At 36.7% G+C, this 26410-nt stretch overlaps 1 protein-coding gene across 2 annotated transcripts in view; it reads right to left on the reverse strand.

Moving 5' to 3' along the window:
• LOC143244165 (uncharacterized) overlaps positions 1–12806 on the reverse strand; it is a 48745-nt gene extending 35939 nt beyond the window's left edge. Inside the window, exon 1 of one of the 2 annotated variants that reach the window (XM_076488347.1) lies at positions 12448–12806. In XM_076488347.1, coding sequence (XP_076344462.1) covers positions 12448–12562 — 115 coding nt within the window. In that variant the 5' untranslated portion in view covers positions 12563–12806. The remainder of the gene's footprint in view (positions 1–12447) is intronic. The other variant, XM_076488354.1, reaches the window with a different exon arrangement.
• Positions 12807–26410: the final 13604 nt, after the last annotated feature.

Here is a 26410-nt window from a genome sequence, read left to right on the forward strand (position 1 = left end):
AAATCAAAGGAACAGAACTTATCTGGTGTAGAAACATATTCCACTTCCATTGATAAATAATTCTGGTTGGCCTATAGAGATTTAGTTACATAAAAAGAAACCTAAGATGAAAAATCCTCATGTCAGGAAAAGAGCGGCATAACATCCAAGCAGAAGGATTATGTTTCTAAACATTTAGGTGGAGAATGTCCAATCCAATGTGGAATAGGTAAAAGCAGACATTCCTTTAGGTACTGAAGAAGTAGAAACTATACTTGAGCTGGACAAAAAAAGTGGAATCAAGTGAACTTTATATGGAGTAAAATGAACCACAGTCAAAATCAGAAGAAAGACATACAGATTCCAATCTGTCCAATCCTGACTGAATACATTTATTGCCAATACTTTAGAATGAGGTATTGGCAGCCAAAACTGCTGCAATTGAGAATTCCAATGAATCACACAGAAATGAATAATTGGAAACCAACTTGAGAGTACATCCACTGAAAAACTTTGTGATGTAGAATCCATTATGTTGGTTGGTTGATTTAGTGTTTTGGCACAAAACAGCTAGGCTATCTGCACCAAACATCCAGTAAAAAGATAAAAGTAAATGTAGTAAAATACATAGAAGGAAATGAAGGTAAAACAAAACAGCATTGAAAAACATAAATAGCATAAAACCAATGTTGACATTTAGTCTACAATGGTAAGAGAGAAACCAAAGTAAAAGTTGTAAAAGACTTTCTGTAGCATAATGGTAATTATTATAACCTGCCAGGAAGACTAATGGGTAAGTACAAGAACCACTGTCAATCACTTGAAGTTGGCTTTTCCAATCCTGGTTCCAGGTTATGCATCATTAAGGCCATTATCAAAAGGTAAAGTAATAAGTTTTAAAACACATGTAGCAAAATTGTAATAACTTTTCAAGTGTCCGGTAAAAAGAAAAAAGTAAAGTAAATGTAGCAAAATTCATAAAAGGAAATGAAACTAAAACAAAACAACAATTAAAAACATAAATGGCATAAAACCAATGTTGACATCCAGTCTACAAAGTTAAGAGAGAAACTACAGAAAGAGAAGTTATAGAGAACTTTCTGTAGCATAATGGGAATTATCATAACCTGCAAGGAAGACTAACAGGTAAGTACAAGAACCACTGTCAGTCACCTGAAGTTGGCCTTTCCAGTCCTGGTTCCAGGTTATGCATCATTACAGCCATTATCAAAGGGTAAAGTAATAAAAGTGTTTTAAAAGACATGCAGCAAAATTGTAATAATATCTCACCAGGACAACTAACAGGTAGTTCACAGCAACATTAGTCACCTGAAGTTGGCCTTTCCAGTCCTGGTTTCGAATTATTTAATGTTACAGCCATTTTCTAATTTCAAATTGAACTAGAAAGATTGTGACTTAAAAGGGAGTTACAACAAGAAAGGTTTAATGAAGAAATATAAAACTTAAATGACATTAAAAAGATTAATGGCTGTTACAAAACTAAAATTTTATCAAGGTGGACAGTGTTATTGTTACCAATAACACTGTCTAATGTTATGGACAAACCTTGGGACAGAACATGTTTAAAATAGTGCCATTGTTGAGAGTCGTAATGATGACAAGAATGTAAAATGTGGCTTATTGTGATCTGAGTGGTACACAAACTACACATTGGTGCATCAGTTCCAGATAAAAGAAAACAATAAGTTAAAAAACTGTGACCAATGCGTAGTCTAGCCAGAACAACTTCCTTCTTCCGATCTTTACGGAAGCAAGACAGCCAAAGTCCAATACAGGGTTTTATTTGGAAAAGCGTGTTTCAAGGTGCTCACTCCAAGTCAACAGCCAGCTGGCACAGAGCCGAGCCTTGAATACAAGACCATAGTCCATCCTTGGAATAGGAACAGTGGTGATAGTGCCAGAGCAGATAGATTTAGCTGCTCTGTATGCAAGCTTGTTCCCAAAAATACCAAAGTGGCCCAGTATCCAGAAAAACTGGATAGAAGTAGATGTCAATGAGAAATGGGCCACTCGGTTTTGAATATGAGCGAGAACAAGGCATGAACCAACGTGAAGCAATTCCAGGGCCAGTAGAGAACTAAGCAAGTCAGTATAAATATTGCAGTTGGAGTACTGCTTAGCTTCAATATGATCCAGGACAAGAGAAATGGTGTACAGTTCAACAGTGAACACAGAAGCTGTAGATGGGATTCTGCGTGCAACCACAGAACTGCAACAAACCATGGCAGAGCCTCCAGAGTCACCTGATTTGGAACCATCCATATAAATTGGGATGGAAAGACTGTTTGAAAGATGTTCAGTAAATAAAAGAGGGTACTTCCAATTGGGAGTACCTGTTTCTCAGATAACTTAAAGAAATGTCACATGTGGGGACTGTAATAAGCCATGGTGGGATGGGCTGACTAGTGAATTCTACAATATGATCCAAGGACAGACCCAATTGCATCTGGATGTGAAGGCCAAAAGGAGCAATGGCAGATTGTCTGTTCTGAAAAATATAATCCATCGAGGAAGGAAAACACAACCCAAGGTGTGATACTTTGGTAAGGAACAAAGTTTGAAAGAATAGAGTAAAGACAGTTGTAAATGGCAAAGGTGCAAAGAAGGTTTATGAGATTCTATGTATATGCTATGAACTGGGGAGGTGTGAAAAGCCTCAGTGCAGAGTCGAAGTCCTTGATGATGAATGGGGTCCAGCATCCTTAAGGCTGAGGGTCTGACAGAGCCATAGACCATTGATCCATAGTCGAGTTTTGATCGAATAAGAGCACAATATATCTTTAACACAGAACATCAATCCACTCCCCAACTGGTGGTAGAGAGGACACAGAGGATGTTCAGTGCTCTTGTGCATTTAACCCATAGCTGCTTAATGTGAGGTATAAAGGTCAGCTCATGGTCAAAGATAAGCCCCAAGAACTTGGTCTCAGGGACCACTGGCAGCAAAACTTCATCAATACGTGGTTCTGGATCAGGGTGAATACCCCATTGGCAGCAAAGGTGCATGCAAATGGTTTTAGAGAGAGAGAAATTAAAGCCATTTGCCATGGTCTGCTTCAGTACACAATTAAGGGTAGTTTGTAGTTGTTGCTCAATATATCTCATGTTCAACGACTGACACGAGATATGAAAGTCGTCGACATAGAGCCCGTTTGCAACAGTGAGGGAGTTGTTCAGTGATGGCATTAATCTTTATACTGAAAAGTGTGACACTCAAAACACAGCCCTGATGGACCCCAAGTTCCTGTAGAAAAGAACGGGAAAGTGTTGAACCCACAAGAACTTGGAATCTCCTGTCCATTAAAACATTCTTTAATAAACATGGGTAAATAGCCACATAACCCATATATATGGAGGTCTTGCAAAATGCCATGCCTCCATGTTGTCATAAGCCTTCTCAATGTCAAAGAATATTGACACAAGACGTTGTCATTTGACAAAGGCTTCTATGACTGATGTTTCAAGTCAAATTAGGTAGTTTGTGGTGAAGTGCTGTCTTCGAAACCCACACTGGGTGGGCAAGAGAGGTCATTTGATTCGAGGAACCAAACAAGATGAGCATTAACCATCCTTTCTAAGGTCTTACAGAGACAGCTTGTCAAAGCAATTGGATGGTAGTTTGAAGGAATCTTGGGATCTTTCCCAGGCTTAGAGAAAGGTAAGATAAAGCCTAGTGCCAGGCATTAGGAAAAACATTCTCCTGCCAGATCCAGTTAAAAACAATAAGAATATCAAATTAAGCAGGAGAAATATAGTGCAGCATGTCATTGTATACATCATCAGGTCCAACAGATGTACTGCCAGACCAATGAAGGGCCATTTTCAGTTCCACCAGTGTAAAGGGACGATTACAGTCAGTTCAAAAGGAAAGAGATGAACACTCCACCCAAGTCTCGATGGCCAAGAAGGTGGAGGAACAAGCAGAAGTGCTAGATACCCAGCAAAAGCTTTCACCTAGAGTATCAGCAATGCTCCAGACATCAGCTACCTCTTGGCCATCAGAGAGTAAGATCAAGAGAGGGACAGAATTGTAGTGCCAATTGACCTTTCAAACCCATGTATCTTTGGAACTGGTGGTAGAAGATATGTGAGTTGTGAACTTAATCCAAGATTCCTTCTGGCTTTGACATCTTACCCACCTAACATGTGCATGGGCCCATTGGAAAGCAATGCAGTTTGAAAGTGTGGGATGTCTACAGAAAGTATCTCAGGCCTGTTTTTGAGCCTTCCATGCCATGTGGCAGGCAGGATTACACCACAGATGAGGATATAATGGAAACCATGTTGAAGTTTTAGGAATACACTGAGCAGCTGCTAATACAATACAAACAGTTACCACTGCCACACAGTCATCTATTGATGGGTGACAGATGATAGCAGGATCAAGTTCCTACGAAAGTAGGAAGGGTGAGAACCATTGCAGTTGACACAATGTGGGTCCGTGTCACACTCATAGTCATCATGTTCCTTGCCACCACAATGAGCAGTCAGGGAACCCCGACATGATGTCTTTGAGTGGCTGAACCTCTGACATTGGAAACATCGGAGAGGGTTTGGAATGTATGGCCATACCCTGCAATTAAGATAACCTGCCTTGATGGTGGCAGGTGCACGTGGTGATGTAAATGTCAAAACAAGGATATTTGTTGGCAGTGTAACTCCATCTTTGTGAGTGGAGATGCACCTCACTGCAGAAACTCCTTGAGTGGAGAAATCAGCAAGAATCTGACTCAGGGATATTGTTCAAATCCCTCTCAACAATAACTCCTCATGATGAATTCAAGGTAGCATGAGGGGTAACCTTAATAGGCACATCCCCAATTGCCTTTAAATTCAAGGAGTTCACTGTGTTGGGATGTGGATGTTTCAACCAATATGTCTGGTACTTGGTTGACTCTAGCCAAAGTGGACCAGCCGACTGACCCAAGAGGGGCCACCCAAAGGCTGCCCATCTACAGGAATTCAAGGCTAAAGTGGTGTGTTTGGGTTGGACCCCTCACCACCAGGATCCTCTCCCCCCTTTTATTGGTCGCCACTCACGGCAAACACGTGAGTGGATGTTTAGATCCCAGAGGAGGTAACAGAAAGAACAGAACCTTCCCTGGGAGGACCCCTCACCACGTACAGGAATCCACACCAAGGCACCATTCTGTTGGAAGAATCTGGTTGGGTTGAGATAAGTTATCGACAATTAAATTCTTCACTCCTGGAACATATGCTAAAAGACTGATATGACAGAAATAAGCCCAGTAGAGAAGAATGTATAAACACAATGGTCTCAAGAATATGTACCTTCTTAACAAGAAATCTGAGATACAGCTGCAGAATTTTCAGAATGTATCATGACAATTTTTCCTTTAAAAAAAGACAGACCTTGAACTATTGCCCAATGTTCTGCAAGAAGTTCTAAAATGTTGATATGGAAGGTTAACTCATCTTCTGTCCAAGTATCCTGGAACTCATGATCTTGAAGACAAGCTCCCCAGCCCTGAAGAGATGCATTTGTGAACAGGAGAATCTCAGGATGAGGTTGTAGAATGAGTATCCCAATAGCACTGTTGCTCTGATCCAACCACTGTTTGGAATAGACAATTCTGGTCCTCAGTAATGAGACAGGATGATCCAAAAGATTGGAATGAATTATCCATTGGTTATGCAGTGACCACTGAAGGAACCTCATATGTGCTTTTCTCAAAGGAATAAAAGATGGGATGCCCACATTCCCAAGAGAGAGAAAAACCATCCATGTTGTAGAAGAAGACAGAAGTAAAAGTGACTGCTCTTTCTGTGGCTTAATACATAAGATAGGTTAATTTAGTATTATTTGAGTATTAAGACACACCTAAATGGTTTTAGTGCCAAAACAGCTTTTTCCATTCTGATAAGGAAGTTAGCTTTTGTGGCTTCTGAATAGACCTCAGAATTGAAGGAGGATATCAGGAAATACTGTGGGCCAATATTCCTAAATTACAGCCAGAAAAATAAGCCAAAGACAATAAAAAGAAATGTAAATGGGCAGTATCAATTTTGAATTCTGACATCTCTGAAACTCCAGCAAATAACATAGGACAAAGAAAAGGAGTTCCTCATAGTTCCCTAGGAACTGAAGGTGGTAAACAAACCTTTTCAAACAAAGTGTTTCTACCCAATAAATCTCAACAAAAAACTAGCCAGGAAACAAAATAAAGAATGGAAGAAGACAATCTGACTAAGATAGACATCAGCAAAATCACCAACTCATCCTCAAATTGCTGATAGGGAACATTAATAAGCTTCAGACAAAAGCTGGATTGAAGATAAACACCTTGGGACAATTGTGAAAGTAAAACAAATATAAAAACAACTGTAATCTGTTTAAAGTGATCACAGGCTCCAATCTAGATCCCCAAAGGGATCAATCTATTGAGAATCAAAATAGGCCTAGTCTTGGCAGTGATAAGCCAAAGTATCGTGATTAAATAAATGGGGAAGACATAGCTATCCTGCCTTGTTACTGAAAGCAATTATATTACCAAGATAAAGTGCTTAAATGCAGCACCTAGATACAGGGTGCACTGAAGCTGGAGAAATTTGCAAATTAGAATGTGCCTAAGGCATTTGAAAGGGGCATAAAAGACTGGAGCAAGTAATCTCAAAGCTTAGATCAGTAAAGAGTAGAAATATCTATACTGTCAGCAGATACTATGTTTTGGAATATATCAACCATACACACATAACTGCATCAGCTACAAAACAATACTAAGGTTCTTTGAGACTAGCAGGATACAACAGACAAACCAGTATTAGTTGTATTATGTTACTACAGACTTCTGAGATATCATACATGTCAGGGATAGAAATATTCTAAATTTTCAGCAGGACACATGTCCTGCTAGACAGTGAAACATGCCAGACATTTGAAATCTTAGCAAGACACCTCAAAATTGTCACTGGACATTACTGAAAACAAGAAATCAAGTAGAGACTATTATATAAAACAATCTTATTTATGGCACTGAAACATTATTTGAAAGCAAGTGGCAACAAGCCTTGTATCCATTAAAAATGATACATCAATCAACTGGTAGATTTAGTCATACAGCACTAAGACATCAGCTGATGTAGACTCAGTATCTCTATTGTCTCTACTTGTGCGAGTTCCATGTGGACTTACAAATCGTCTGGTTTTTTTACAATCCTTCCACCAGGATTCTACAGACTTTCACAGTAATTCTGTGCTTGCAAGATCACAGATCTTATTCTTAGCTAATTTTATTGTCATCAAGTCATTAAAAGAATCATTTATTAGTTTGGACTGCCAGTCATCCTTAATAACTGCCATCTGGGCAAATCCACGTTCTGGTTCAGCAGATGACATGAAAATCAACTGCATGAGGCATATCAAGATCAACACTGTTGATCCAGGGAAAGGTTTACCATCCTCAAGAGAAATTGACTTAACATGTGGGCCCACAATCCATTTACACATCTAGCAAGGGACTCATCTGATTTGACAAATCTTGAGGCTTCGGGTAGTGTCTCGTGTAAATTAGCTTGGCAAATATCAGCTACAATGTTGAAACCCTTAGCTTTTAGCAAAGTGCCAAAGTGGTCCAATAGTGTTTGGAGTTCATTATGGCCATAAGATGACAATGCTTCCCTGCTTTTAGGCCAGTTGCTTGGTTCAAAAATTTGAAAGGCACCAATAAAATCTTTATAAAATTCTTCAAACCTCTCATTCAGATATGTGACAATTTTACCTATGAAGATGGCAGATTCTTCAGCCACAGATTAAACAACTGTCTCTTTTGTGGCACTTTTTGAACCTCTGACCCTTGTCTGACCACTAATAGCAATCACCTTTCCTCTAAGTACCCACTTACCAGTTTGTTCACGTTATGAGCTCTTTAACAATTTTCTGGGATTTTCAACATGATTCAGATTGCCCAGCTTCTCTTTGCAAACAGCAAGTTTGTCAGAAACAATGTTCACAGTAGCAGAATTGTCTTGCATTTTGAGACCAAGAGATGTCAAAACAGGCAGAACTGCCAAGAGTATGTCCATGTACAGGATGAATTTAAGGCTTGTCAAAGTACTGTATAATACTGCAGCTTTCTGTCCACGTTCCCCTTTGTCATGCAGCTTTACTTGATACAAATACTCTGCTGAAGCTGATCAATTATGAAAACCTGACTCCAGAGAGTGCTCTTTCTAGGCCACCCACCAGGTTCCTGCCCCTTTCCTTGGCTTTCTAACAACAATGTTGTTCACTTTACTAGCTTCTTGAGGCCACCCCAGTTCTGTGGCAAATTGTGATAAAACGTCCATAGGTTTTCTAAAAGGGTTTGGATACTATCAAGATTAGGGATGTCCTTGATGGTCTTCTTAACTGCAAGTTCCAGTCTGTGACTAACACAGTGGATCCCTATCAAATAAGGTTTTTGCACCTACAATATGTTGACAAGCCCTTTATTTGTGCCAAATTTGACAGCTGTCAGGCATACAATTGATTCAAGCCAGTCAGGAAACTTACCATATATGGACAATGCTGCAAGTACAAAAAATTGGTACCCAATATTAGTTACTTTCTGTAAAAAAAAAAAAAAATGTAAATTTGTACTTTGGAAAATTCAATTGCTCCATTATTTATTACGCTAGTTGTACTAGGTTAAGCTCCAATTCTGTCAATGGTAAATACATGGTTCTTCTTGGTTTAAATCAATTGAAAAATGCTTGAGTTTTCACTGATGTATATTAACAATGGAATGACTACATAAACCTGAATTAAAACAAATGTACATGAAATATTGTCCATTTTAATTTTTCTTAATTAGGAATTCAGGATAAATCCAGAAAATTCTCATCCCAGGTAATTAAGAAACCTCTACCTGAACTAAGTGCCTGTAGCAAGTGTTCAGAATCAGCCTTCTCAACTGACTGCAGACACAGGAAGTGGGTTACTGAGTAACAGTCACTGTCCAAGTATCTTACATAGACTATCTCCTGCTCAAGGTTGGCAGTGTCTGTTGAGCCGTCAGTCATAATGCCAAAGAATAATGAGACAAGATCTGACATTAATTCTAATTGTTTCTGCAATATACTTCGTAAAGATAATTGCTTCTTTGTCATTGGCATTATGTTCTGTTAAGTTCATACCAAAGTTCTGCTCCTGCAGCAACAGAACCTCTTGAAAGTCACTGAATGGTTTGACATTCAAAGCCATATAAAGGGCAGTCCTGAACAGCACAAGCAAATGATCTTTCTCAGTCTGGTTAAGTTTGCTCAATTCTTTCATCATGAGAGTTAAATCAGGTGTTTCTTTTGCTGTCTTAACTTCACAACTTAGACTGTGGGTGCTCCTTAACAGTACTTGCTCTCAGGTTGGAAGATCCTATTATGAAGGTGTTCTTCTGCCTTCCACTACTTTGGTCATATTCCTGAAAAATTGAGGAAAACATCAGTCTGGTAGCATTATTATACTCCAGGAATGGTCAGCCTCTATTCCATTCATCCTGGAAATGACAAGTAGGCTTAGCGCAAGTACTAGCAGTAACAGTTTTTGCTTTAACACTTGGTCAAGCTTTGGTTTTTTCACTCGGGGTTCCACAGTATTATCGTCTGATTCATTAGTCTTGCTCGTGAAGCCAAACTGAAATAGATCGTGAGACTTTCCTGGTTTTTTTACTATCAGACGCCATGGTCAGATTGTCGTGAATGTTTGGCAGTCACGTGATTATCCAGGACGGCACAGATAAGGCGATCTAAAAAGCGCATTTTTTGAGGGTTCACAACCATTTTTTAAAATTTGCTTTTTTTTTTGTCTTAAATTAAATCTTAAATTTTGCAAGTTATTTTCCACTCATTATAGAATATACTTTTAAGCAAAATCTTTGGGCTGTGCATACACAGCTTTTGCCTCACTTATTTTTGAGGGGACGATGTATTTGGTTCCAATAAGTTAGGAATATGATTACCGGTCATGATGACCGGTGACAGATGGGAAAGTGCCGGTCAAACATGATTTTTTTAATGGACATGTCCAGCTTTAAATAGAAAATTTTCGAACCCTGCGTGTGATCATTTTCAGGCACTTTTCCACCCTGTACTCTGCCTCTCTTCCTTTGCATAACCTTGAGTATTGCTCATGCTAACCACTGCAAGTCATGCAAGTGCAGACTAGGCCATCTAATAATAGCACCCTGTGACCTGTGAAAAGTCAAGTCATAAAGCAGCATAAAGACTTTGGCCTATTTGAAATTCAAAGTGAAAGAGTTTCCACTGAATGTAAGGGAAATCAGCAGGTTACTAGTCTGTCACTAGCCAGTTTGCTTAGATGGATAAAATTAACATTACAGCACTTTTTTTCTTAACAGCAAAGATACAACTTAAAAACATGTGAGCACACTTTTTATTCCCAGAAGACCATGTGACATGAAGTATGAAGGGGTGGAACAACTCAATTTTCCACCCTTTACTCTTATTCAGAATCCTACCATTATTCAAAACTGTAAAGCAGCAAGCTGCTTGACAACACACCACAATTAGAGTATTTTTATATTACTAAACTATTTTCTTCAAATGCACTGCACATTATTACAGCATTGAAGTTATTGTGTGACATTATGGATAGCCTTGAGGTGTTCTAGGTTACTTCATGAAGGTTCAGGAAAGTGTTGAATCCACATGGATGTAGAATGACCTCTCTGCTAAAAGTCTTTATATTTAAAATTGGGACACAGACAAAAATTCCTGATGAAATTAGATATTTTGTTTGTGAATTGGAGATTACCTCCTGTCAGTATATCAATGAAGATCAATACATCGACAAAGTTAATTCCAAGTGGAAAGCATAAACGGCAATGCTCAAAGACTAATGAACAACTGAATGGACAAAAGTTTAAAGAGACTGGATTTGCTACTCACTATTAAAAAGGAACATCTGTATTATATGAACTGTTTTCAACAGCAATGAAAACTGAACTTTAGCAAAAACTGGATACTGTGACTGTAAACATGATGCTCAAGACCTAAAATTGCACAAAACAAACTCACTGCATCAAACTTGTGTCACAAAATTTGTCTGTAACACTAAAAGAGAACAAAATGACAGGAGTTTAACATTATTATTATTATGGGTACCCTTTCCTGCACACATCACAATATTTTACTCTGTTAAATTCAAAATTTAATAAAGCAATCTTACAAAGTATGCCAATAATATTAGCATTAAAATCTATATTATATAGTTCAAAGGTTAATATTATCTAAATTTCAAGTCACAGAAAAATACTGGCACCAAGTTTCACAGCTCATTCTCTCAGTCCTGAAGTTTCTATCCTTCAGAGAAAGTGATAAAGCTGTTTGTTCAGTACTTACTGGCATTTAATTACTAATACTGAAGCTATTAGCCCATATATGGTACATTTCTTGCTTAACACATTTAAATATGCACAAACTGTTTGTGATAAATTCTTATAATTACCAAACAATGTCACAAATATAAATTAGTGTCTGATTCTACTCCAGAAATAGCCCACATAGGTCTACAGATAATAATCTTTATATACATTACAGATGATGGCCTTGGAGAGAGGTTTGCCATTCTTACCAATAAGAAATCACACAGGAGCTGAACTTGTTAGAATTCCCATTAATTTATTTAAAAAGTATGACATAAGAATTCAATTTTGCTATGAGCAGATTTATAGCAATAAATCTAATATAAGCAATTAATATGTTGACATGCAATCCTTGATTAATGGTAACTCCCTAGTATACTATGTTCTCTATTGCACTCATTCAACCAATTTGGTTGGACAATACATTTTGGACTGCCACACTGAAGTTTTTTATTCTTTACTTTGTGTAAAAGTTTGTTTTCTCAGCTTCAACACACCTGTGGAAGCAGTTACACAACATGCATTAAAAAGTCTGGTTCCAATGGTTAAGAAGTTATCAGACACAAGATAGAGATCTCATTCAGATCAAATACAGAGCTATAACTGAAGTTCCTGTAGGTTCAACTTGAAGAACATGAAAACAACCAGTTGCAAGTTTGGGTTTGTATAAAACTTAATGAGTGAGCTTTTCCACTATATCACCAAAAGACTGCCTTGTACGTATCCCACAGAGTACAACTTACATACAGGCTTTGAATTACTACCCCAAAACATCTACCTTTCCAAATCCCAGCCAGAGAAAAATTGCCCACAAAATGTTTCTAATCCTGATCTTTTCTTAGCGATAAGCATAAGGTGGTATACTAATACTGTAATCGCTTCCATCTGTTTTATTATTACAACTAAAATTACTATTTTAGGTTTCAACTTTTAAAATTTAAAGTTGTACTGGACAACATTCATCTTGTTTAGCCTAACGACAAAAAAGGTTAGGCTTAACATGCAATGTACAAAACTAGACTAAATTTAATGTTTGGTTTAAAAAGAGTATAAAATAAAATAAACACACCATATTTGACATCACACCGTAATAGTTTTCCATATTTTTCAAATATGCGCTCGATATCTCTTTCTCTAACATCAAGAGGCAGGCGACCAACAAAAAGTTGCGATCTTCCGGACATGTTGAACGAGACAAATTGTAATACCCAACTTTCACACAAGAGATTTTGAAATGCTAGTCCCGTACATAAAAATCACAAGACAATCCTGGAAAATTAGCTAATTAATCCAAATTAATTCGCATGTGAAAAATGCGAACGAAAAAAAAAACTGGTAAAAATGAAAAGAAGAATACATAAAGAGTGTAATTAAATCATAGCTCCTATACTTGGCTACTTTTTGTACTACTGGTTATAAGTTTGATTATATGTGCAGTAACCTTAGGCATTATTTTTATGTAGTTAAGCATAAAGTTATATAAAGACTTATTTGTGCTGTACTCATCAAAGGTATCGAAACCCGGATTTTGGTATTATGAACCTTCAGACTTATCGCTGAGCTATTGAGGCAGTTTACAGTGAAAGAAACAAAGTTCCGATAGAAAGTCTCTGATTAATAAGCAAAAAACAGCATATTCTTTACTTGATTAAAATATATCATTCACATAAAAGCAATCAATTAAAAATTTGGGAAATGGAGACTTGAAATTTTAAAAGTAGGTTATGGGTTACCATGAGGATCCCTTCTCAGGTATACTAAATTCATAAGTTGCAAAAAAGGCAACTTTATCAAATTGAGACCACCGTTGCTGATCAGAAAAACTATAGAGCCCAGTGTGCGTGGCAATGGTAAAGATTTTTTTTTTCAAAGCGGTTGGTATGGTACTAAAACTTTACTTTGTTCTGTAATTTATTTTTATTAACGTTTCAATACCCATACCAACCGCAAAAAGAATACATTTTTACTGCAAGTGGGTTTCTCGACATCACGAAGTAGTGTAGTAGGTTTGGTTTGTTTAGAATTTCTCGCAAAGCTACTCGAGGGCTATTTGCGCTAGCAGTCAACTATTTAGCAGGGTAAGACTAGGGCAAAAGCAGTTAGTAATCACCACCCACCTCCAATTCTTGGGCAGACATAGTTAGCTACGACCAAGTGTAAAATGTGCATTGAAAATAGCAAAAGAAATAGCTAAACTAGTACTGTAAGCTATTGACTCTCTTGAGAAAATTTGTTACAAGACAAACTCATCTAACCAGGAAATGGTTATGTAACCACAATAATATTTCGCTTTCTATATCAGCATTTCATAGAGAAACAAAATAATTGGTAGGACAAAGACTGAAATCGGTCTAGTAATCTTTACTGAGCTATTCAAATAAAAGAAAATAAGATGAAGAAGATAAGCGGTACAATGTTCAGACAATCAAGTAATATCTTCGAATATTGTTTTGTTTTACACGTAAGGTTTCCCAATAGAGGTTTCTCCCAGTCACTTTGAGAATTCCACTTTGTTGTTTTGTTAATATGTCTTACACAAACGTACATTCGAATATTCACTCACTGTCATTTCTGTATTTCAGTTTAAGTGGTTTGACCTATATAAATATTTGGTTCAGTATTATTGAAAGAAAAACAAATACCTTGTGGAACACTATTAAGAGAGACTTCTGTGAGAGACATCGAAGAATTTGATAAAGTAGTGAAGACGTAGACATTTGTTAACTTTCCAAGTTTGTAAACAATCACTGTTTGTTACATTACTGCCAGTATACAAAAGTTATGTGATTTTTAAGATACTTGCAGTATATATAATTATTAGGCTTCCAGAAATCCTCGGAAAGCTTGTTTTTGATGTGTGAGTTAGTTGTTCTGAATGATTTGTTAATAAGACAAAACTTACTTTCGTTTATTTTCAAAAATACGTGTATCTAAGATTCCTCTATCCACTCTTTACTTTTGTTTCTATGGATGCTTTTTTCATGATAATGCACGATAATACAAAATAACTTGGGTCTTGGAGACTAGCTTGAAGTAAAGCGGGGATTTCACAGGCCTGCGATGGTTCCATTGTCTATAATATTTACATGTTGTAATGGGATTCCTCTACGCTGAATCCGAAAACGATATCGAATTTTTTCCACTACATGCAGATTGCTCGCAAAACTTCATATGTACTTTTACATAACTGAATGGTTTCATTGAAATCAGGTCACATTTTGTTGTGCTTAAAACGTTGATAACTACTAGCTATAGATTTCTGTAGTCCATTAGCGACGTGAGAGTCTTACCGATCGTTCGTACCCACGAAAAATACACCGCTAATATATTACATGTTAACAGGCCACATGATGTGTCATTTTTCAACAGTATTTATTTGTGCTTACACTTTGATATTATGTTTCATTTTCTTCATTATTTATTCGTCACTATCGACAACAAGAGATTTTATAAATGATCCAAACATATTATGTTATATTTGTGGTCAGTTTGTTATAAAGAAATAAAAGCAAAACATAAGAGATTTGTCAAAAAAAAGGGCACATTACGCGTATTTTGGAATAAAACTTTGAGATCAAGACAAATCATGAGCTCCGCACAAAGCTAGCACCATTTGTGTTGAGAAGTGGTGAACTAAAGGTAACAAAAAGTCTGCTTCTCGGAAACCCAGCGGTCAGGCGTGAGCCTTAAAACCTCGGAGATGACCACTGTATTTGTTCATGTCACGTGCAATGTTTCAATACTCGAAATAAAAAGGAAATTGGTTATCCAAACCTGAATTTGTAACAAAACATGTTGCTCATGGACCTCATGTATCTGTATCAACTCCAAGAGACATTCTTGGTGTAGTTTCATCTGATTCTGAATCTGATGTCAACAGAACTAATGGTAAACACTAATGGCATGGCCACGTGGTTAGGGGCCTTCACTAACCCTTTGAGAATGTCATCCGTGCTACTTATATGTGAAGGGTTTTGTTAAAATTAAGGTTTGTTATCTCGCCTAACTCTATGTATGTTTATATCACCTTTTTATTGTTGCTCCTTGGACATTATTACGTCTTTGGGTAACTATCCAATAATTAATTATTCGTACGGTTGATTAACTACTTGTTCAACCTTCAATAATAACAATCCAAATTAGATAGAGAAAAACCTATTAACGTAAGTGGAAAAATGCTAACATAAAATGGCAAAGAAAACTTGACTGCTTTTGCTTTTAGGGTTAAAGTTAAGCTTACATTTATACTGACTGGTGAGTCAAGCAAATTCAGCCATTCTTATGAATGATAAAGGTCATTAAATTGTGTTCTAAGCTTTTAATTTAACGTATAGTTACAATGCTACTAAGGCTTTGTCAATTAGCCTGACTGAAAAATCTTTGGCCAGTGTCAGTAAATATAAAAACAAAAGTTCTTAAAAAGTTTGTTTAAGGATGGTATACTGCCATTTAAAATAAGAATTTTATTTGAAGAAGAAAATTTTGAGGGCAGGCAGAATTCGAACCCATGACTCTATTTTAACCAACTAAGCATCTTCTTTGCTTCGTATGCCAGCTTTATTTCATAAATTATTAAAGATGAAAATTGATAGTAGAATCAATCTGAACATCAAGAAGATTTGGCTTTGATAATTTTGACTTCTCAAAATTTACAAATCAGGACAGTTACCCAAAGAGCTCATTTTGCTGGACACTGCAATTGGAGAAACAGTCACACATGTCCATTCATTACCGAAATGAGGCTTCAGATATTGTAGTTACATACACAGCTTTTATGCACAGCTATGCACGAAAGGCTTTATGTAGCCTTGTACGAAAACTTGAAACAAACAAACAAAAATACAACATCATTGGCACCAAGCTTCGCATTGTTTATTTCAAAAACATTTGATTGTATGTAACAAGTAATAAGTTGCGATATCATACCCTAATTACATCAAACAGTGTTTGTTTTAAATCTCAAAATAAAAATGAAATAACAATTTTAATAAAGTGGACATTTCGGGCTCTAAATTATAAAGTTAAAACCAATGTAAGTGGTGATATTGAAGGGATAGACACATTGCTCTGATGATTTGAACTGCTTGCAAAGAGATAAATACATTACCCTGATGGTCTGAACTGCTGATAAAGAGATCGGTATTTGTATTTTGCACAAAGCTGCTCGAGGGCTATCTGTGCTAGCCGTCCCTAATTTAGCACTGTAAGACTAGAGGGAAGGCAACTAGTCATCACCACCCACCGTCAACTCTTGGGCTACTCTTTTACCAGCGAATAGTGGGATTGATCGTCACATTATAACTTCCCCCACGGCTGAAAGGGCGAGCATGTTTGGCGCGACGGGGATTCGAACCCGCGACCCTCAGATTACGAGTCGCACGCCTTAACACTCTTGGCCATGCCGGGCCCACAAAGAGATAGGTACATTACCCTAATGGTCTGAACTGCAGTTGAAAAGATGGGTATATTGCCAAAGAAATAGGTTTAAACTGCAAGTGAAGAAATAAGTTCATTGTCCGATTGCCTGAACTGCTGAAGATTTTGCAGTGATTACTAAATCATGGAAACAATTACGAAAAGAAGATAATAAAACTGAAAGTTAGGAGTCACTGTGCAAAATGTGAAAGATGTCAGTGAACATGTTTGAATAATAAAACAACAACAACTGAATTTTCTGCAATTTCTGTGAAAGAAAAATATAATATTTTACAAAGTATTTTTTATAAACAAAAAGTAATGTAAATAAACCTCAAGCATGTGATCATTTTACTTTAGCCATGGGTAGTTTGAAAAAATATATCATCCATTTTAATACTGTAAACAAGATTAAAAAACTCACATAAAATGGTAAATTGCAAGTTACACAATCACTTGTTTTCGTCGCACAAAACATGCTCATCTTTTCAGCCTTGGGGAGCGTTATAATGTAACGGTCAATCCCACTATTCGTTGGTAAAAGAATAGCCCAAGAGCTGGCTGTGGGTGGTGATAACTAGCGCCTTCCCTCTAGTCTTACATTGCTAAATTAGGGACGGCGAGCGCAGATAGCCCTCGTGTAGCTTTGCGCGAAATTCAGAAGAAAGCAAACCAAAATTCATGTCCTCATTGGCTCTAACGCGAAAAACAGGTTTCGATACTCGTGGTGAGTTCAGCACAGACAGTCCGTTGCATAGCTTTGTGGTGAAAATACGCACACAAATAAAGAAGGCTTAGATGGATATTTTGGTAGTATTGTAAAGGATGTTAAAAAAAAAAAGGCCCGGCATAGCCTGGTGGTCAGTGCGCTCAACTCGCCCTCTACAAGTGGCGAGTTCGAAACCCTATTTCATCAGATATGTTCCCCTTTGAGCTATGAGGGTGTCATAAAGCGACGGTCAACTTATTTGATGATTTGATATTTAAATATAATTTTTAGTAAATGCAGTGTTTAATAACGAAGGGTTTATTTCGATTTAGATTATATTACTGTGATATAATATTCAACACTTATTTGTTAAGAACAACTCTTAAACTGATTTTATATTATGATTTTTTTTAAACATACTGGTTTTAGCTGGTTGTTATGTACATATTATGCATTTAGTCAGTGGAAAGTTGTCCTGTGTGTTCTTACTTCGAGTTGTGTTAAAATCATGCGTCAATTTGTTTGTTAAGCGGTTTGAAAGACGCATTCCTGACATGCAGTTTGAAACTGCAGAACGAAATTATTGGCTAACATGGAATTAGCTAGTATTTACTGTGTTTTTCATTATTTTTTATTGGTTGTTAGAAATTTAACAGTCAACAAATAGTTTTCCTGGTCCAAAGCAACAGACAGATTAGGTGATTTTATAGACTTTGTATCCGGTTTTTAGAATGAACAGTTTTTCTTCTTCCACTTATCGTTACTTACGTCTGGGTAAAATACTATCTTGTTGGGTTTTAAGGTTTGCCTACTGGCACTATCCCGCCAGTAATATTAACATAATTAATATATAAATAGCGTTGCTAATAATGGTTCAGGTGAACCTTTTTATCACTTAACAAAGGCCATTAATGCATCATTATCTTTTACAAACGAAAACAATGATGCATAGACTAAATACGTGATAAATGAAACATAGGATAATTATTGCATTACTTACAAGTTACTGGACTACATGAAGGCATAGTTTATTTTAATTTATTATAATAAATATTACTGGTGAGATGGTAAATACGATTGTAGATAATAGATTATAAAGTTTAAGGCCGTGAGAAATTCCAAAATAGAGTTATTAACCATAACTATATTGTTCCGATAAAGCTTTTCTGAATGCATTGTTCGTGTTTGTTTGTTTTCAAGCTTTAATTTCGTTGAATAAGGTAAAACGTGGGATTTATCCCCAATCTTAAATGTTTCTGATGAAGGTACATTGTAGCAATAGAACAAAAGACAGATAGAAAAACTCATAAGAGAATACATAGTAAATTGGCTAGTTCGTAGAGAGAGAAAAAAACCGTATGTAGCCGGGTTAATGCTTGGTTGCATATCGTTTGTAGGATCACAAGAGGTTATCTAGTTAATAAAACATTTTGAATAAATGCCAACCATGTTAAATATGATTACTGATGAGTACTTGATTACAATAACATTCGGAAAGTTTCAAATGACGTAAGGTTTATTTCTTTGTGGAATAATGTTTGAAATGTGAGATTCCTGGTTTAAGATATAAATATTGGCGATAGATTTATTCATTGTGCAAAGTAATTATGTTTTACAACACTTAACGTTAAGTGTTATGTAATTTAAGGTGTTTTTTTAAATATTTTATTTTAAGGTGAAAACAAAGTCCTCATATCTGCTTGTATACACACTTAGGACTGGAAGAAGATGGGGGGAGGACCCTTTGGCCCGAGCATCAAGCTCAAAGAGGGCCTCAGATTTAGGTACTTGTTACTATTATTGTTAATTTGCGTTTTAAAGTTTTGCGATTTTTTTTTACGTGCCTCCCATTCGAACCAAAATGTGGCACACCCTCTCGTCTGCAAATTATATATACGAATTTAACACGCAAATAATACTTCACTATAATAAGACAATCACTAATGCTTGTTTTATTTTGTTTTCATGTGCCATCATTTTTTATTTATACTATAACCTGGAGCGTCAAAAGACAGAAGTGGCGCAGACATCTCTGAACTACTGAGAGAGCCTGCACACGTATATATCTGACATCAAATGCCTTGTGATACTGTGTACATATATGTAACATGGTCGAAAGAAAATACCACAAATTAATTACTCTACAATAATGCTCATTTATGTAATAAGTTTAATAAAAGAAAAGACCAGAAACTTATGAAAACATGAATTTGTAAGCCTATTTTTGCGTTCAAGATTCATCCTTGAATTTTCCGCTCTACATTAGTAATTACTTTTCTTTTCTATGGACTTTGAATTTGGTTGTCCATGGTCCATTACCGTTGCTGCAAAGTCACACTCTGAAGTCTGGGACAGTGATGGTTCTGTACGAGTAAAGGACTATATCATTCTATTCGGCCATCGAGAAATAGGAGCCAAACAGAAACTGTTCAAAATTAGGAAATGGTCAATCAAAACCTTTAACACACACATATATACAGGGTGTCCCAAAATAACGTTTACACTCTTTGGATCATTATAACTTGCCTTGTTTATTGATTTTAACAATGAAACAAGATACATATGATAGCCAAAGGATTTATTTAAAGATTTAATACTGAAATCAAGAGAAAAAATAACAAATAAAAGTCTTCCCAAGGAAAACTCTCTTTGGTTGAAATTGTAAAATGTTACAATTTGCGTGCTTCACTTCAGGTGTTCAAACTGAAATCCGTTCTGCTCCAGACACATCTCATAACGGGAAGAAATAGAAGTGCACACATCAAACACCATCTCATCTGGTATTAAAGCACATTGTTCTTCAATTGCAACTCTCAATTCATCCATTGTTGCCCTTTTTGTGCTGTAAACTTTGTCTTTCAGAAACCCCCACAAAAAGAAATTCATGAGTGTCAAATCTGTTGATCTAGCAAGAAATTCTACACTTCCTCTTCGTCCAATCCATCTGTCTGGCATAGATGCATCCAGATAAGCTCTCACGTCGCGATGGAAGTGGGGAGAAGCGCCATCCTGCTGGAAGAAACACTCTTCTTCTCCAAATTGTTCTTGGGTGCATGGCATGACAAACTCTTGTAGCATGTTGAGATAATTCAATCCTGTTACGGTGTCTTGGAAAAAGAATGGTCCGATGAGTCCCCTAGCGGACAAACCACACCACACAATCACTCCAGGCAAATTCAAGTGATGTTCCTCTGTAACATGTGAATTTTCTGTTGCCCAGAAGGTGCAGTTGTGTCGATTTATTGAGCCATTCAGCTTAAACGTTGCTTCGTCACTCCAAACAATTTTGAGTGGAAATTCATCATCGCCTGCACATCTAGCAAGATACCATTCACAGAACTCAACCCTTCGATCAGGGTCATCTTCATTCAGAGCGTGAACAAGCGATGGGATGAAACTTTTGAATTGGGAACGCTTCAAAATGCGATGTACGCTGGATTTAGGGATACCTGTTTCACGAGACAGTTGGCGCACTGATTTTTTTGGAGAATTCAGAACATTATCAATGACCTCTTGCTCTCTTGTTGGGCTTGTTGATGATCTTTTTCGACCGGAGCAACCCTTTCTCATATGGTGGTGAGTTCCGTGTTCATCAAACTTGGCAATGATGTGTGAAATGCTGGGGCTAGATGGCGCATCCATATGGAACTTTCTAGTAAAACGTCTTTGCACTTCAACTTTGTTTTTGATTTTCCAAAACGTTTTGAGAATGAAATATTTTGTGCTCGATTGTAAGCTGATTATCCGCCATCCTTGGATACAAGTTAAATCTGAAACAAAAGAAACGGTTTATTAGCTATACACAGTCAAAGAGTGTAAACGTTATTTTGGGACACCCTGTATGTGTATGTACGTGTGTGTAACTGTTAAACAGTTAATCTGCTGAACTCCCCATCCCTCCAGTGGCACAGCGGCATGTCTGTGAACTGGTAGGCAGAGCGCAGATAGCCCACCGTGTAGTTTTGTGCTTAATTCCAAACAATCAATCAATGATCTACTGTGTAATATCGAATAATGGATTACGCGCAGCGTTATTGCATTATTCACATAACTGAATTAATTTAGGCTACCGCATGGGGCCCGTCATGGCCAGGTGGTTAAAGCACTCGACTCGTAATCTAAAGGTCGCGGGTTCGAATCCCCGTCACACTAAACGTGCTTCTCCCTTCAGCAGTGGGGACGTTATAATGTGACGGTCAATCTCACAATTCGTTGGTAAAAGAGTAGCCCAAGAGTTGGCGGTGGGCGGTGATAATTAGCTGCTTTCCCTCTGGTCTTGGCCCGGCATGGCCTAGCGCGTAAGGCGTGCGACTCGTAATCCGAGGGTCGCGGGTTCGCGCCCGCGTCGCGCTAAACATGCTCGCCCTCCCAGCCGTGGGGGGTGTATAATGTGACGGTCAATCCCACTATTCGTTGGTAAAGAGCAGCCCAAGAGTTGGCGGTGGGTGGTGATGACTAGTTGCCTTCCCTCTAGTCTTACACTGCTAAATTAGGGACGGCTAGCACAGATAGCCCTCGAGTAGCTTTGTGCGAAATTTCCAAACAAACAAACAAACCCTCTGGTCTTACACTGCTAAATTGGGACGGCTAGCGCAGATAGCCCTCGTGTAGCTTTTCGCGAAATTCAAAAACAAACCATCAAGCTACTGCATGGTGAGTTAAAAAAGTACTCAAACCCTATAGAAGTTAAGGAAGGTTGTGTACAAATTGCTTTTGTGGATCTTCGTCGAAAATAAAAACAAACTTTTCTTCCTCACCTCTTAATTAGTAACGATATGCTGAATTTAGCTTTATCCATTTTGACTTCTAAAAAGTATAAGTTAAACCCTTATAAAACAAAAAAACAGATAATTTTGTGTGGTAACTTCCGATTAGTTTAAAAATCTATCAGATGTTTTACTTCTGTGCTAAAATAAAACGTACGAATCTTATTGGAAAACGTACGTTTTTAGTAGAAGTAAGAATAAATAAATACATCAAATCTTTTGTTGTATTTGTTTGATCGTCACATTATAACGTCCACACAGCTGAAAAATCGAGCATATTTGGTGGGACAGGGATTCGAACCCGCGACCCTAGGATTACGAGTCGTGGCCCCTAACCACGTGGCCATGTCATGCACTTTTGTTGTAACTGCGTAACCTCTCTTTTTATTCGTTCGATAATGTTTCATTGCCTGTCAGTGTGTTACAGAACAATAAAACATTTTAATACTTCAATTTAAGACTAAATCCCTTGCAAAAAAAATCCTAATTACATTTTTCTGAAAATTGAATTTCGGGTTTCCTAAACAAAGTTTTAGGTTAATACAATAATAATGTGTCAAGCAATGCATTAACGTAATGTTGAATATTTTGAGGTACGCATTTATTTTTACTTTAAATAATCAAAACATTTCTCTATACGGATTAGTTTATAAACAAGACTTATTTTGAATCTCAAAAGCTGGACTACCAAGAGTTGACTTAGCCTGTTGGACAATATGGGAAAGAAAAAGAGAGGTTTTATGTAGTACTAATGCACTTTTTAAGAATTAAATTACCTTTGTTCTCTTTTTTATAAACAAGACTTCCTTCAACTTATAAAACCCGTTATTCCATTTTTCAGAGCCAGTTAGTTATATTTCATGTAATATCGCTACCAATTCCTCCTAGGATTAAAAATCCCTTTTAAAGAAAGGAGATAAATGTAAACGAGTGAATATTTTTATAATTTAAGCTAAAGAATTGCTTTGTTGATATATGATACTTTGACTACTCAAATAAAAGAAGTATACAAATTTAAACTTTGTAATAATTGTTTTCGTTTTATTGATTAAATTTCTATATTTTCGCTAGGGAGACTTTGAAAACATAATTTATTTATTTTTTTTGCTGTCACGTAAATATTACTTGAACATCGAGAAGTTTGTTGTTTCTGTTTTTTGAATTTCGCACAAAACTAATCGAAGGTTATCTGCGCTAGCCGTCCCAAATTTAGCAGTGTAAAACTAGAGGGAAGGCAGCTTCCCACCACCAACTCTTGGGCTACTCTTTTACCAACGAATAGTGGGATTGACCACCACATTATAACGCCCCCACGGCTGAAAGGGAGAGCATGTTTGGTGCGATCGGGATTCGAACCTGCAATCCTCGGATTACGAGTCGAACGGCTTAACTCACCTGGCCATGCCGGGCAAAATCGAGAAGAACAAAGTCTTTCCGAGATCAAATTATTATTTCGTTTACCCCAATGAACATTTTTTATTATTATGTTTGTTAACAAAATACAAATAAACTAAAGAAAAGGAAAGAACATTTATGTTGAAGGATGATGTGTGTTCTCATTCATCCTGATTGTTTTGTGTGTAATATTTACGTCTTTTAGTTTCAAAATAACGTATTGTTGTCTTTATTTTATATATTGCGTCTGGAGCATCTCGTTTCAATGACCAGCAGTAATCAACTATCATACTGATGTTACGCTTTTCTTGATGCCTTTATGAAACCTTTCTAGACGTTTCTTTTTACCAATAGTTCTGTTGACATCAGATTCAGAATCAGATGAAACAACACCAAGAATGTCTGTTGAAGTAGGTACAGATACATCAGGTCCATGAGCAACATGTTTTGTTACAAATTCAGGTTTGGATAACCAATTTCCTTTTTATTTCGAGTATTGAAACCTTGCATGTGACATGAACAAATACAGTGGTCATCTCCGAGGTTTTTAGGCTCACGCTTGACCGCTGGATTTCCGAGAAGCAGACTTTTTGTTACCTTTAGTTCATTGTCTCCACTTCTCAACACAAATGGTTTTAACTTTGAGCGGAGCTCATGATTTGTCTTCATCTCAAAGTTTTATTCCAAAATACGCGTAATGTGCCCTTTTTTTGACAAATCTCTTATGTTTTTCTTTTATTTCTTTATAACAAACTGACCACAAATATAACGTAATATGTTTGGATCATTTATAAAACCTCTTGTTGTCGAAAGTGACGAATAAATAATGTTGAAAATGAAACATAATATCAAAGTGTAAGCACAAATAAATACTGTTGAAAAATGACACACCATGTGACCTGTTAACAGGTTATATACTAGCGGTGTATTTCTCGTGGGTACGAAAGATCGGTAAGACTCTCACGTCGCGAATGGACTACAGAAATCTATAGCTAGTGGTTATCAACATTGTAAGCACAACAAAATGTGACCTGATTTCAATGAAACCATTCAGTTATGTAAAAGTACATATGAAGTTTTGCGAGCAATCTGCATGTAGTGGAAAAAATTCGATATCGTTTTCGGATTCAGCGTAGAGGAATCCCATTACAACATGTAAATATTATAGACAATGGAACCATCGCAGGCCTGTGAAATCCCGCTTTACTTCAAGCTAGTCTCCAAGACCCAAGTTATTTTGTATTATCGTGCATAAAAAGCTTCATGAAAAAAGCATCCATAGAAACAAAAGTAAAGAGTGGATAGAGGAATCTTAGATACACATATTTTTGAAAATAAACGAAAGTAAGTTTTGTATTATTAACAAATCATTCAGAACAACTAACTCACACATCAAAAACAAGCTTTCCGAGGATTTCTGGAAGCCTAATAATTATATATACTGCAAGTATCTTAAAAATCACATAACTTTTGTATACTGGCAGTAATGTAACAAACAGTGATTGTTTACAAACTTGGAAAGTTAACAAATGTCTACGTCTTCACTACTTTATCAAATTCTTCGATGTCTCTCACAGAAGTCTCTCTTAATAGTGTTCCACAAGGTATTTGTTTTTCTTTCAATAATACTGAACCAAATATTTATATAGGACAAACCATTTAAACTGAAATACAGAAATGACAGTGAGTGAACATTCGAATGTAGGTTTGTGTAAGACATATTAACAAAACAACAAAGTGGAACTCTCAAAGTGACTGGGAGAAACCTATATTGGGAAACCTTACGTGTGAAACAAAACACGAACTTTATAAAAATAATTAACAGATATGGGTGCTAAAAACTTTTAAAACTAGCGTTCGATGTTTGCAGCCATTTGTGTAGAAAGTATATTAATTTTACGGAAAAATAATTAAATAATAATGTATGTGTTTGTTTTCTTATTGCAAAGCCACATCAGGTTATGAGCCCTGCTGATTCCACCGAGGGGAATCGAACCCTTGATTTTAGCGTTGTAAATCCGTAGATTTACTGCTGTAACAACAGGGAACGTTGAGTAATAAAAACAGATTAGTATATAAAATAATAATACGGCAAGAAATAACGAAGAGTTTCATTCTGATGTTGTTCTTCCAGCCTTCATAATTCATGATGACTAACTGTCTTCTTTTTAGTCTTAACTACTAAATTAGGGACGGCTAGCGCAGATAACCCTCGAGTAGCTTTGCGCGAAATTAAAAAACAAATATTTCTTAGTAATCGTCAAAGCATTGTTTTATGTTTTCTACTTATATTTTATAAGCTCTTTTTGTCTAAAATATAATACTCATGTTCGTTCATATAGGTAATACTTTTTATTTTGCGATTTTGATTATTGTCAGTGTTTGTATTTGTTGTTGTTTGTAGTTAGGCATAAACAACATAAATGAATCTTTGTGCTCCGCCCATTAAGGGAATTGAAACTGGGCTTTCAGCATTGTAAGTCCGCAAAAATACCGCTGCGCTTTTAAGGGGATAATGTATGATTCAACAGCACAAACCACCAGACGAAGAACAAAACAACTTGTGGCAGTATGTTCTAGTACAATAATACTTATTTTATTTCCGAAGTAAATAGTGTACTTTTAATTTTTGTGAATCAAACAAATAGATGGCGCTACAACCTCGCAGGATTAAACAACGTATCTCTTTGCGTTTTCCTAGCTTAAGCTTGGATGGGTCTTTGTCAAAGTCTTTGCTAGCTATAACA

The sequence above is a fragment of the Tachypleus tridentatus genome, chromosome 1 (genome assembly GCF_004210375.1).
Source record: "Tachypleus tridentatus isolate NWPU-2018 chromosome 1, ASM421037v1, whole genome shotgun sequence".
Lineage (NCBI taxonomy): Eukaryota > Metazoa > Arthropoda > Merostomata > Xiphosura > Limulidae > Tachypleus > Tachypleus tridentatus.